This window comes from Neofelis nebulosa, chromosome 4, assembly GCF_028018385.1.
Source record: "Neofelis nebulosa isolate mNeoNeb1 chromosome 4, mNeoNeb1.pri, whole genome shotgun sequence".
Classification (NCBI taxonomy): domain Eukaryota; kingdom Metazoa; phylum Chordata; class Mammalia; order Carnivora; family Felidae; genus Neofelis; species Neofelis nebulosa.
The window spans coordinates 147,983,744-147,998,140 of record NC_080785.1 but is presented as its reverse complement, the minus strand read 5'-3'; the positions used below and the strand labels follow the sequence as shown (position 1 = coordinate 147,998,140).

The window sequence follows — 14,397 nt, the reverse complement described above, 5'->3', positions numbered from 1 at the left end:
GGGATTTAATGTCCTCTCCCTAGACTTCGGCAACAGATGTTAGGTCATTTTTTTTTTTTTTTTTATGTTCTCTTTTCCTGTTTGGCTTCTGCGTGAGGCAAACATAGTGAAATGCTTGCGCCTCATTCTGTAAAGCTAAAATCTGGAGCCAAATAATGTGGAAGAAAGCACATGCTTAAAAGCCTAAGGGGCTTTCACCTGTGAGGCAAGAACGGTCACTCTTCCCGACTACATATAGTTCTACTGGCCAAAGATTCTGGGTGTTCCAGCAAAGTCAGGCAGAGGGGTCATTCATTCTGTCCCTGGACTGGTCCTTAACACCTCCTTCCTCAGAGAAGTGTTTGCCTAATGTAATAATAATGAATAATGCTGGCCAATTCCATCTAGCCGTGAACCTTGAAGCACCTCTTTGCTCCTGCATGAAGGCTGCTCATGACCAAACCTCCCCTGTGACAGTCTGTCCTGGGGGCCAAGACTGACTGTGATGCTTGAGCTTGTTCCAGTAGTAGCAGCACAGGGTTCCTTTGGACCAGCTTTCTCTCACCTGGTGTCAGTCAGCTCACAGCTGGAGCCAGCTCTCCCAGGTGGCTCATCTAGGTCAAGGCTAGATGGGGGGGGGGGGGGAGATAAGGGATTCTTTCCTTCTCCTGGGTCTGTCCTCAGGTGCAGTTGGGAAACATCTCATTCCCAAAAGCACTCTTGAATGTGTGTCAGCTAGTTGACTTCTGAGTACTTTGTTTGCATTAATTTGGCCCTGCTTGCACTCACTGATGGCAGATAATCTAGATTTCAGATGGGTTAGGTTTCTTTGGCTTAGTTAGCTTCCAATGGAAATGTATTATTTTAGGTGTTTTTTTAAAGAACTTACCGAATTAAATGTTGCAAGTTTGTCTCTATTAAGACTTTTCCACCATTACAAAATTTAAAAGCAAGACGTTCTAACAACTTGGGTAGGGTAGAAAATACTTTCCAGATAAGCACCAGCTTTGTCCTCTACCAAGATCTATTTTGAAAGTCCATGATCAAGACTGTTTCCAGTGAGAAAGAGCCAGATTCCAGCTGATTTCCCTGCCTGTGTCAAAGTGTGCTGTTATTTGCCCCCAAACTTTGATGACTCTTTGTGTGTGTGCGCGTGTGTGTGCGTGTGTGTGGGGAATATATAGTGAATGTGACTTGGCTACTGTTGTCTCTGATTCAAATCTAAGTAAATGTTTAATTCAATGCATAGAATGCTGTCTCTAATGTGACCCTCACTCTTTATTAGATTCTCTTATTAACCTGCTCCTATGAGACTATCTTATTTCTTGCAGATGAATGATGCTATGGGATTTGAATTGCCCTGGGTGTATTTTGTCAGTCTCGTCATCTTTGGGTCATTTTTCGTACTAAATCTTGTACTTGGTGTATTGAGCGGGTAAGCTACACCTCTTTCATCTTGAAAGCAGAGTCCTAAGGATGGTTGCCAAGACCACACAGGTTTTGCTAGATGGGGGCGGCCGGGTAGGTGCCAAACACATTCTGTGTCCTCTGAGATGCTTTCTCTTCTGCTGAGGCTTCCCAAACCAAGATGCTTCCCGGAACCTCACCAGCCTTTATGAAAGAAAGCTATGGAATGGTTATTGACCAGAAATTAATCAGCATTGTTGCTTGGGATTTAAATAGATTCCATTGCCTGCCCTTTGTCCTAAAATGAGATACACTTATAATTGCTTTATTGGTCTGGATCCAAATATGCAGATTAATTGGTACAAAACAGTAGCTAAATGAACTGGTCCTGGCTGACTTTTGGTGGGCCATATTTGTAGATTTCAGCAGCACAACTTGTCCTTACCTGAAAACACAAGATAGAGCGAGTCTTCACTCAAAGCCCTGAGTGGTCTGGTCTGGCAGCTCTTCCTGGGGCTCCGCTCTTTAGTAAATGGATAACTGATAACTGATCTCCTTACATTTTACAGGTAAATGATGCAATAGGATGGGAATGGCCATGGGTGTATTTTGTTAGTCTGATCATCCTTGGCTCATTTTTCGTCCTTAACCTGGTTCTTGGTGTCCTTAGTGGGTAAGCAGTCAGATCCATGTTGCACACTCTGCTGGTGCCACTTGTGGGGCAGCTCTACATGTCCCCCCCAGCTGCTCCCCGCAGCTTCTCTGCATGTGTGTGGACTCTGACGTGCCTTCTGTGTGTTGCTTTTGGATTGAACTGTGATTCTCTCTGCCTGTATCTTGTCTGTGAGGTTCTGTGTTTCTGATGCTTGCCAAACATTATTAATTTAATGAAAACAGTTCCCTGAAGCCAGGTGCATTAGTACGTCCATGTGCAGACGTGGATTGCAAGTGAGTAAAAGGAGTCCCAGCCTTGGTCTCCCCCAGGAAAGGCCCTTTGTCTTTCGTGGCTTTATTCCCATTTAGTACATAACCTGGCATTTTTGAATCACCCATGGTGTGTCTTGAATATTTCCAGGGTGTTTCAGATTTTATTGAGTAGGAGGAATAAACCTAGATTTGCACATAAACCCTGAACAATTTCAAAAAATCTTACATCCTTCAAGTCATTTATTTGCTTCGTTGTCTGCTACTGTCATTATGAGAACTATCCCTCTAATTCATGATTGGTCTTAACTTGTGGAATCTTTAATGCAGAGTAATGACCAGCTTTTACAAATACACTTCCTATGGGGCTTATAGTCCCTGCCACTCGGTCACCATTTTTGAAATTTCAGTTTGCTGCCCCCACTTAGTGGATGACTTCCCATGGAGAGGAGTCTCTGTAGAGAGTGGAGGCTGGCTCTGGAAGGGGATCCTGGTATTCCTGGGCTCTGCCCTGCCCATACTTGGAGATGCTGTCCGAAGCCCCTCGGGTGACTCTGTATCCTCCCCACCCGCAGACACCCAGAAAGGGGAGCACCCCTAGAAGGGAGAAGGGGCTGTCTGGGCTCTCCCAGAAGCTGCTTCTGAACATAACCGCTGCTGGGGGCCGGGGGTGCCCATCTCCCCCTGGAAGAGCCTTTGTTACCCACTGCACTCACACATCCTCAGGAAATACTTGAGGTGGTACACTTGATCCCACGTGAGTGTATCCTCACCTGTTTTATCTTCTTCTTCCCAAGCCTGTGTCTCAGGTGGGGGGCGGGGGGTACGATGCCTTTGTGGAATGCTGAGTCCCTGAGGAATCCTGTGTTGCATCTCTCTGAACACTGCCTTTTCCAGAGCAGGGCTCACAGCTTGTCCTTCACCTCTGCTTCCTTTCCTCATCTACCCTCTAAACTGCCCTGCCTGTCTTCAGGGGATAATATATGTGGTCAGTTTTACACCATGGATGCATGCTGTGGCGGGAGGACCCCCTCAAGAGATGGCCCGGTGAGGGGAGTGGGGACTGGGTTGAGTTGAGGGTATGACAGCATCATCCACTCCCAGCAAAGCTTCCTTCTGTCTACCGATGAATGGCCCTGCAAGCCCTTGTTTTAAAGTTTGAACACTTTAAAAGTGCTTTCATCCTGATGAGTCTCTGTGGACTCAGGTTAGCATTGGGCTTAGAAGGGTGGAATTTATCCCTGGAGAAACAGCACAGCTCTGGTTTTGCGTCAGGAACAGCCCACACAGGGTTAACAGCAACTCCGTGCTGCAGTCCTTGGCGCCCCACGTCTCCCAAGTTCAACCAAACTGACTGAGGCCATGGAAACGACTAATTTTAACAGTGCCAGTGACATGCCTTATCTCTGAGCTTCCCGGAGCAGGAGCCATCGCCCAGCTGTGATGAAGCAGCTCAAAACGGCGGGGGGGGGGGGGGGGGGGGGAGGAAAAGATGGGAGGAGGCGCTCCTTATTATAATGGTGGGCATTAAATGTTGACCCCTATGGAGGATAAAAACAGTACACGCTCATGGAACAACCAGGTTACTGGGATATATTCTAGGGAAAACAATAAGTAATTTTAAAACATTTTTGTATCGAAGCAAAACTACATCCCTTCTGAAGGAGAATGCAATGGCATGTGAATTTTTAAAATCCAAGACTTCCCAGTGATTTCCACAGTCCCTTCATGCTGTGCCCCAGCTCCTAAGGGCCGCACGCTGAGGGGTCTCCAGCATGAGGCCACTCTGGAAGGTAGTGTGGAGAGGTACCCGGTGTAAAGTGAGAACCGAGGCTGCAGGGCAGAGCCTTTAGTCATGCTCGCGAGTTTGCCTAGCATTTCCTGCTGAGCCAGAGGCTAGGCAAGCCAGGTGTCTAAGACACAGAGGCTCTGGGCTCAGGCTTCCGTTGTCTGGTGGGCAGACTGTCAAGCAGTGCAGGATGGCAGAGCTGGAGCAGGGGTGTAGACCAAGGGGCTGTGAAGACTGCATGTCTGTGAACTGGCTCTTGAAAGGCGATAAGGCGTCTGCGGGGGAAGACCGATGATGACGGACATGCTCCCACCTCCCCAACAATTCCCCACTCCTCTGCCCAGCGACTCCCCCTTGACTGGTCCCCAAAGCAACAAAATCAAAAATCAAAAAATCAAAAGAAGTCATTCGTATGCATTTTCTTGTGAAATTTTTAAAAATTTGCTTCAACCTTAGAGTTCTTCACGATTTTTTTTTTTTTAGGGAACGCTAATGGGATCACAAAACCAGAGGGATGTAAATATTAAAAGCAAGATGACTTCCGTTGCATAGCCCCTTAGGGACCACCAGACCAGCACACATGTAATCCTTAAAGCACTGAATTAAAAGCCTCCCGTTTTAGAAACTTAAGACCATGCTATTGCCTTCTGGTGAAGGATCGCTAAATGATGCTTGTGTGTCTTTAAGTCTGTTAACTACTTGGAAATACTTGTTTCTGCTACTTGGCTTTTTCTTTTTTCATGTGGCCATGCCATCCTATTGTGTTCGTGAACTGATTTTAATCTGCACACCCGATCTGGTGTTGGTACATTTGTAAAGCATTCTAAGCTTTGGAAAAATCTTTGGTTTTACAACAGCTCCTTTTCTCAAGGTGAGTATGAAGTTTATGAACTGTACACCCTGTGTAACCAAGCGTGAACACAGATGAAGACTTTGCTCTCTGACGACAGTGTTCTATGGGGGGTTGGGGCAGGGGAGCCAGGAATGTCTCTAGCTCATGTTGCAATTTTACATGAAGTTGTCACTGCGGAGATGGTCCCGTTATGACCAGGGATTGGAAAGAATGTCTCATGTAAGTCTAGAAGTCAGGCAGATTATGTCTCTTCTCATGATGGTTTTTTTGTTTTTTTGTTTGTTTGTTTTAGAAGATTGGTGATTTTTTTTTTTTTACTTTTAAAATTGTTCATTTAACTTCTTGTCCTTTTTGAGGTTTTTGTCAGTAAACAGGCAAAATAAGAGGACTATTGGTGTTCCAGTGCTTTGTTTCTTTAGAATCCCTGCCAGATTCTCAGGGGGAAGAATGGTGGTCCCGGGCTGTGGATTCACCTCTTCCCCTGCAAGACCCACCCGATGCCAGGCATACCTGTGGTACGGCCCCCAAGGTGTGGTTCAGGCCCCCAAGAAGAGATTGGTAGATGAGAAGACCTGGGTTCTGGTCCTGCCATTGTCACACACCAACTCTGGGGACTTTACTTGTAACCCTGAGCTTCCATCTCTTAGTCCCTCAAATACAGATGGTCCCATCCTGCAGCTTTCCCTATAGGGTGACTGGTTTTATATCTGGTAATGAATGTGGAAGTTAAGGATTTTACTCATTGAATGTGTCTTCATCCTAAATCCATGGACCTAAATCCTAGTCCCCTTTCTGGGTGAAGTGGGAATAGACACAGGGGCTCTTTGGAAATTAAAGTGTACCATTTTCTGGATTTCCCATAAAGTGACCAAGAGAAATGAGCTTTGTATACACATTAATTCTGTACTTTGCGCCCCCTCAAACAGAAGCCTTGGAGGTTCTTTGTCAGCTAATTTTGCAGTTCCAAATGGTTGTGACTCAAGTTCTCTCTGACAGTGATTTTTTTTTTCACAAATTTGGGGGCATGGTATTTCTGTAGCATCGTAGTTAATCAGACTGGCTTTAGAGTTAGATAGCCAAGACTTGATTCTTTGCTCTACCTTTTACCGACTGTGAGATTTGGGGCAAATTACTTATCTATTTGAGCCTCACTTTCCTGGTCTGTGCAATGGAGTTAATAATACCAACCACATTTTGTTGCTCGAGGATTCAGTGAGCTAGAGCGTAGCATACTTGCTCTTTGTTACTGTGGTGGCTTGAGTGAGAGTATATAAAATGTGATTTGATGCAAGAAAAATCTAATCAACCCAACCCTTTTAAACTAATAATAATTGACCGAGATTGGCTTGCTTCAGTGGAAAGTCAAAGTTCTAGAATATTTTTAAGTGTTTTATTGCATACACACGTGTATATATAATGACGTAAGCCAATGATTACTGAAGGATATTATTACATAAACCACCTCCTGGGTCTGCTTTAAGGAACAGATTAAAATCATTTTTAACTCATCTATGAATTCAAAGCTTTGGTTTTGTCAACATCTTAGGGAAAATATTTGAAACACTTTCTTAAACAGGCTTTGTCTGTTAGAATATTCTTTGTAAATTAGGTTTCGTGACCTAAGATTGAATGTAAACCCAGCCCACATCTGTACATTCAAAGTCCTTTATCTCTAAATTAATCTGTGTTCTTTGTGTCCCAATAAGTTTCAGTTTACCAGATCACAGGTATCTTTTTAAATCACTGATCCAATTTTATATTACTAGAGGCCTGTTTATCTTAACTTCAGAAGTTTTTGAGGGAACATGGATGAGGTGAAACATTGTAGAAAAGCAAGGGCCATTTTCTTTCTTATATATTAAATATAATATATTGTCAAATTGGTTTCCATACAACACCCAGTGCTCATCCCAATAGGTGCCCTCTTCACTGCCCATCACCCACTTTCCCCTCTCCGTTTTCTTTTTTTTTTTAAATACATGAAATTTTTTGTCAAATTGGTTTCCATACAACACCCAGTGCTCATCCCAACAGGTGCCCTCCTCCATATCCATCACCCACCCTCCCCTCCCTCCCACCCCCCATCAGCCCTCAGTTTGTTCTCAGTTTTTAAGAGTCTCTTATGCTTTGGCTCTCTCCCACTCTAACCTCTTTTTTTTTTTTCCTTCCCCTCCCCCATGGTCTTCTTTTAAGTTTCTCAGGATCCACATAAGAGTAAACACATATGGTATCTTTCTCTGTATGGCTTATTTCACTTAGCATCACACTCTCCAGTTCCATCCACGTTGCAACAAAGGGCCATATTTCATTCTTTCTCATTGCCATGTAGTACTCCATTGTGTATATAAACCACAATTTCTTTATCCATTCATCAGTTGATGGACATTTAGGCTCTTTCCATAATTTGGCTATTGTTGAGAGTGCTGCTATAAACATTTCCCCTCTCCATTTTCAAACCAATGGATCATTCTGAGTTTTACCATTGAGGTCTTTCCATCCCATTCTAGTTCCATCGAATCGCAGGGTCTACACAAAGACTCAGGCATGGCTATTTCACTAAGAAATAGAAGTATAAAGAGAATGGGGAGGGAGAGGTAGTGGTAGTGGTGGAGTATGAACTGTGTTATATCAAGATTTTGCGGAATAGGATCAGGTTTGGGGCACCATCATTTGCACCCTAGTCCATTTGAATTCATACTGTCATGAGCCATGGTAGGTCAGAGATTGCCTCTGATTTCCTCCCCTTGAATGTTGGCTCAGGAGACAAAACATAGCAGGGAGATGATAGTTGTATCACTTGTGAATATTTTCTAAGTGGAGACATAACCTCTGGGAATAGGCATAAATATATAAATTATTCATGACTGGGATTAGATTTTGCTCTCATTCAACACTTCACCAGCATCTGCTGATTGAAAATGAACACTAGAATTTCTTCTATACATACTCCTCTGGTATATCTCGTCTTAGAAGAGTAGTTGGGTTGCTTATAGCCTTGAAGGGGTGTTGTTAGGTAATGGGATAACTGGGCTGCCAGTATGATTGGGTGCCACTATATCACAGACCCAAGTTGTACTGAGTTCAAGGATTAATTTCATATCTTGACTGGCAGACTGAGAAGGCACATAGAAGTCCAATCTAGAAATGAAAAAGAGGGTACAGGGTTTTCGGTAGATCATACGATTTAAAAAAAAAATAGATTTTTCTTTGTGTAATTAGCGATGATGAGGATCATGCTGCCAGAACTCCAGACAGAGGCATCTTTAATGATCACTTGTAGCAAAATAACGCTCACATAATTTAGCTGGGTTTGTCTTTGGTTTGAGTAGGCTAATATGTGAAAGATGTGTCCACACAGTTGGAGGATGTTTCTTTTCTTGAACATGGAAGTAACCTGAGTGAGGTCAAAGGTTGAGGGAAAGATCCATGGCGCTTTAGTAACTTCACCTGGTTTGGCTTTGGTAGAACAAGGGATTAAACCCCACTTTGGCTTTGAATGGAAGAATACTAAATTTCCTTTTACTGATGAAGAACCAAGCTCAACATTAATATATACGTTTAAACACTGAACTTTCTTGTTGCAGAGTTAAAAGGCTGTCGGGGGTAGCTGGCAGCAGCATCCTGGTGCTGTTGGTACCATGGTACCTGAAGTGCACAGGCTGGTAGCCACACCTGACATTAACAAGTGAGTGGTAACCTCTCTGGCGCTGGCTCGCAGCTACTGTTTCCATAGAAATGGCTGTTGGGATCGGTGGAAACGAGGTAAGTGAAAGTTTTCGCTGATCCTTGTTTCCATCAAGCTGACGTCTGTTTCCCTGGCAACAGCGGTGGACAGCAGCCAGGCACTAGCAACAGATTCAGTAGAGCTCTCTCGCTTGTCAGCTGTGGCTATCATCTGTTCCTGACTGAGTTCCTTTTTTCATAAGGCATAGCAAAGGCCTCTGAGGACCAGGGGGGCACCTCTGGCCACGTGTGCCCTCCTGGGCACCCATTTTGCCGTTGGAGAGCTCTGTGTGAAGCAGCAGCTGCTCCCGCCGCTGTCTTCCCTCCACCACCCTCTGGGTGGTTGATGTACAGCCCAGGAGAAGGGGAGACGTAGTTGCAGGCATCGGTATTGCAGGGCAGGGCTATTTAGTCTGTTGATTCCAAGTCCTGGGGGGAGAGAATTCATTACAGTCCTTTCGTACACAGACCCAGCTCTTCATAAACTTGCCAGTAACTTAATGGTCAAAATTAAAGCCATAATTTTCCTGTGCTCCCCTTTCAATTGGAGGCATTAATAATTGCTATCCCTTTTACAATGAGAGGGATGTTTATGAATTTAATCATTTGACTTCTTGGGAGAAACATATTGATGATTGCTCCTAAGAAGCTACCGTCAAACTTACGTCTTTTTTTTTTTTTTCATTCCGTGTCATATTCTTGGGCAGGCTGGTAAAACTGCTTACAGAGATCAAGTGTTGGTAGAGCTGGGCAGCTCAGCATGCAAAGACCAGTATGTTCATAGTACAGGGAGCTCTTCTTTATTAAAGTTCAGCCGTTGTTCCTTTCTTGGAGTTTCATTTTAATATTTCAGCAGATGTATCCTGCCTCACGAGTCCGCTTTCCCAGGTCGCACAAAGTGGAGGGGAGCAGTGATTATTGCCCTGGCGTGGGAGATGAGAGCACGTGGGTAGAGGGATGGAGCGAGTTATTGAGCAGTGTCTGGTTTTAAACCCTTAAAGGTGTCATTAAAAAGTTTTCCCTCTGAAACAAAACAAGACTAATATTCAGAGCTGTATCTCTGAGAATCAAATGAAGATATGGATCCACAGTGTTATAAGAATTTAGACTGTCTAGAAGAGCACAGAAAAATTGTGGGTTTCCTGTCTCTGGAGGGCTTTCTGAATGACTGTGTGCCTCACCAGTCTGGACTAGGAAAATATGCCTGGAGGCAGTATTGAGGGCTGACCCTGTACTGCTTGGTTGGGTTCAACATAACAGACTAATAAGAAGCAGAAAATCCTGCTAGATACTTTTCTTCTCTTTCTGAGATTTGTTAAGAAAAAAAAATGACTTATTTAATGCATACCTCTGGTAGGAGATATATTTGCCAAGCACCTACTAGGCACTGGGTTTCTAACAATGAGACAAAGCAGAGTTTTTGTCTTTATGAAGCTTCTTTTATCTAATGGAGGAGACAAAGATTATAGTTATAAACTTCTGTAAATTCTTTGAAAGAAAGGTAGGTAGTGCTGTGAGTATTGAAAGGGTAGAGCTGACATCTAGGGGCTGAGGCAGAGAAGAATGAATGAGTCGCCATCATATCCAGGCAAGATGGGGAAGGAGGCTGGGGGAGGGCATTCCAGACAAAGGAAAAGTTATGCAAGGCCCTGCAGTAGGAAGGAGCAGAGGATGTTGGAGTAACTGAGCAAACCAGGGTGGTAGGCACCCAGGGAACAGGGAGAGGAGGGTGGAGAAAAGAAGACTGATCAGCAAGACCCGGATCAGTAAACGTCGTTCTAGGTCATGTCACAGATTTTGGTCGTTAGCTGAAGGGTAAAGGAACCACTGATGAATTTTAAGCAGGATGTATGTGACTATATGGGTTTTATGAAAATTATTCTGTGTTATGATGTCTTCACCTTACCTTCAAATGCATCAAAAAAATAAGATGACTTTGTGAATGGGTAGAAGGATGATAAAGTGATAGGCGATAGGTGACAGAGAAAATGTAGGAAATGTTAATTGTGAAATTTAGGTGGTAGGCATACGGATGTTCCCTGCATAATTCTTTCTACTTCTATGAAAATTTGAAAATTTTCGTGACAAAATGGAAAAATTTGCATAGAGAAATCACTCTGGCTGCCACAGTATGAATGGATATGAGGAGACCAATTTCAGACTGTTAAAATCTGCTTCCAGCCACAACATAGTAACAGTTCCAGAGTGGACCTTTTACCATAAACGGCTGTAAAACTGGCCAAGATATATGAAGCAGTTTTTTTCCCCAGACAATAGAAATAGGCAGCACAGGCTTAGGATCCCTAAGAGAAGGGAAACACATGAAGTAAAGCCCCACAATTGTCCTGGCCTTCTGCTTGGAGACACTTTCAGAATTGTGGCATGGGGAGGCAGAGCCCAGCAGAGAACAGCAGTCTATTTGCTGAAGAGGCAAAGAGCAGAGTGCAGGCTGCCGAGACAGCTGGAGTTTTCAGGGCAGAGTACTGGAGAGGGGTGCAGAGAAGGGGCTCCAGAAATCTAACCAGAGATTCTCTTAAATCCTTGATTATAAACTAAGCTGCTGTGTGCCAGGCGAGACTATCGAGGCATGGTGGAGAACAGCTGTTTAGAAAGCTGTGAACTGCTGGAAACCTCCGATGCTGGGAAACAGAGTTCTGACCAGTTGGACGGGACTGACCTTGATGAATACATTGGACATTCAGTTGAGACTTCAGATAAGCTAGGCCTTGAAAGGGGGGCTACTTTACTACTACAGTAAGAGCTACTCTAGACCTGCCTTAACAGAGCTTAAAAACAAGCCTCAAAAGGTTCAGGTTAAGTGGCCAATTAATTAAATGCCTGCCAAAACAAAAGTCAACACCTATTACGGGAAGACACCAAAATCCAGATGTTCTCCCAAATGTTTCTCCACATCATTAACGATCACAGGATATGAAAAGATGCAGGGAAACATCCATAATCAAGGGGGGTGGGGAGTCAGTGGAAACAAATTGAGAGATGACAGCAGTGCTGCAGTTAGGAGTCAAAGACTTTGAAATTGCTACTATAAACCTGTGTAAAGAATGGAAGGAAAGGATGGATATATTAAAGAAACAGATGGCAAATCTTAGCAGAGAAATCGAGGCAATACAATATCTGGAATAAAATAGCAGATGGAACACTGGAAGAGAAAAAAAGATCAATGAAGTCTTAGGACAATAATAATCTGATATATGTGGAACTTGAGTCCCAGAAGTAAAGGAGAGATTGGAGAGGAAAACAATTTTTAAAGAAACAATGGCTGAAATGTTGCAATTTTTTTTGAAAACTATAAATTCGAAGTCCAGGATGCTTTATTAACCCTAGGCAGTAGAAACATGAGGAGAAGCACATCTAGACACATCAAATTCAAATTGCTGAGAATAAAAACTAGAGTATTTGAAAAGAAGCCAGAAAGGAAAGGCAATTATATGCAGGGGGATAGAAATATCATACACTGATTTATTTTCAAAATAATGTAAGCCATAGAACAATGGAATGGCATCTTGCAAGAGCTGAAAAAAAAAACAGAATTCTGTATTCAGCAAAACATTCTTCAAAAAGGTTAAGATGAATTAAAGAAACCTTCAGAGAGGATTGGTCACTAGCAAATCTGTACTACAGGAAGTGTTAAAGGAAGTTCCTCAGGCTAAAGAAAATAATACCAGATTAAAAATATATATACATAAAAAAAAGGAATACCAAAAATGGTAAACATGAATAGAGAATTTTCCTCATTTCTAAATTTCTTTAAAAGATGATGAAAATAATAACAGTTCTATGGGGACTATAATTGTAAAAAAAAAAAACCCTATATGACAACAATAGCACAAAAGATAGAATTAAATGGAACTTTACTATTGTAATGTTCTTACATTATATGTGAAGCAATATACTATAAATTCATGCTGGACTGTAGTAAGTTAAGGATGCATATGTGAATCTCTAGAGCAATGGTTTAAAAAATAAAGTGTTATCTTAAAAGCCAGAAGAAGAGATAAAATGGAATCATAAAAAGTAGTCATATTTAGGTGTTCAAAATAAGGCAGGAAAAGAACAAAGAACACATGGGATGAACAAAAAACCAATAGCAAGATGGTAGACATAAATCCAGCCACATCAGTAATTGCATTGAATGCAAATGGACACATTTTAATTAAAAGACAGATTGTTAGACTGCATAAAAATGCAAGATGCTATAAATTTAAAGACACAGATTAAAAACAAAAAAAAATGTGGTAACTATATTAATACCACATAAAAAGAATGTCAATAAAAGGAGTAGTTCCAGAGATAGAGGTGTCTCATAAAGGGATCAATTCATCAAGAAGACATGATGATTCCAAATGTGTTGCCACCTAATAAGCCTTAAAATACATGAAGGAAAAGCTGTAAAAATTAAGTGGAGAAATTGATAAAACCACAAACATCGATGAAAGTTCTTATAGTCCCCTTTTGATAATTGATAGAGCAAGGAGATCAAAAACACTAAAAATAGATAATATCTAAACACTATCAACCAAATTGAGATAATTGATAATTATAGAACACTATATCCAGTAACTACAGAATACACATTCTGTTCAAAAGCACAGGGGACATTAACCAAGGTAGACCACATATGGGCAGTAAAAGTATCACTCAATCTCACAAGATTGAAATCTTAGAATGTTTTTTTTCTAACAGCAATAAATGTGAAGTAGAAGTCAATCACAAGCTGTCTAAACAGTTCTCCAAATATTTGGAAATTAAATAACTCTAACTTACAATTCAAGGAGAAGTATTACAATAAATATTATAAAATATTTTAACCTAAATAACGAAAATACAACATGCCAGAATTTACCTTGTCCACCTAAAGGAGTGCTAGGAGGGAAAGTTATAGCTTCAAGCCTTATATTACTAAAGAAGAAAGGTTTAAATTCAATGAGCTACATTATTATCTAGAAAAAGAAGAGCAAAAATTTGTCCAACGTAAGTGGAAAATAAATAATGAATAACAGAAGTCAATAAAATAGGAAACACAATACACAATGGAATACTACCTGGCAATGAAAAAGAATGAAATATGGCCTTTTGTAGCCATGGAACTGGAGAGTGTTATGCTAAGTGAAATAAGTCATACAGAGAAAGACAGATACCATATGTTTTCACTCTTATGTGGATCCTGAGAAACTTAACAGAAGACCATGGGGGAGGGGAAGGGAAAAACAAAAAAAGAGAGGGAGGGAGCCAAACCATAAGAGACTCTTAAAAACTGAGAATAAACTGAGGGTTCATGGGGGTGGGAGGGAGGAGAAAGTGGGTGATGGGCATTGAGGAGGGCACCTGTTGTGATGACCACTGGGTGTTGTATGGAAACCATTTGACAATAAATTTCATATTAAAACATTAATTAAAAAAAACAAAGACAGGGGCGCCTGGGTGGCTCAGTCGGTTAAGCGTCCGACTTCGGCTCAGGTCATGATCTCGCGGTTTGTGAGTTCGAGCCCTGCGTCGGGCTCTGTGCTGACGGCTCGGAGCCTGGAGCCTGCTTCCAATTCTGTGTCTCCCTCTCTCTCTTCCCCTCCCCTGCTCACACTCTGTCTCTCTCTCTCTCTCCTTCAAAAATAAATAAACATTAAAAAAAAACAAAGACAAAAGTGGACTCTCTGAAAAACTTACTAAAATCAATAAATCCCTAGCAAGGCTAATCAAAACAGAA

The 14,397-nt window shown here is 42.1% G+C and overlaps 1 protein-coding gene across 20 annotated transcripts in view; it reads left to right on the top strand.

The window, feature by feature from the left end:
• Window positions 1-14,397, top strand: part of CACNA1D (calcium voltage-gated channel subunit alpha1 D) — a 304,187-nt gene that overhangs the window by 165,837 nt on the left and 123,953 nt on the right. For 13 of the 20 annotated variants that reach the window (XM_058726552.1, XM_058726544.1, XM_058726542.1 and 10 more), the window contains exon 8: window positions 1,311-1,414. In XM_058726552.1, the coding sequence (XP_058582535.1) occupies window positions 1,311-1,414 (104 nt within the window). Of the gene's footprint in view, window positions 1-1,310; window positions 1,415-1,955; window positions 2,060-14,397 lie in introns of all 20 variants that reach the window. The other 7 variants (XM_058726549.1, XM_058726543.1, XM_058726548.1 and 4 more) reach the window with 1 other exon arrangement.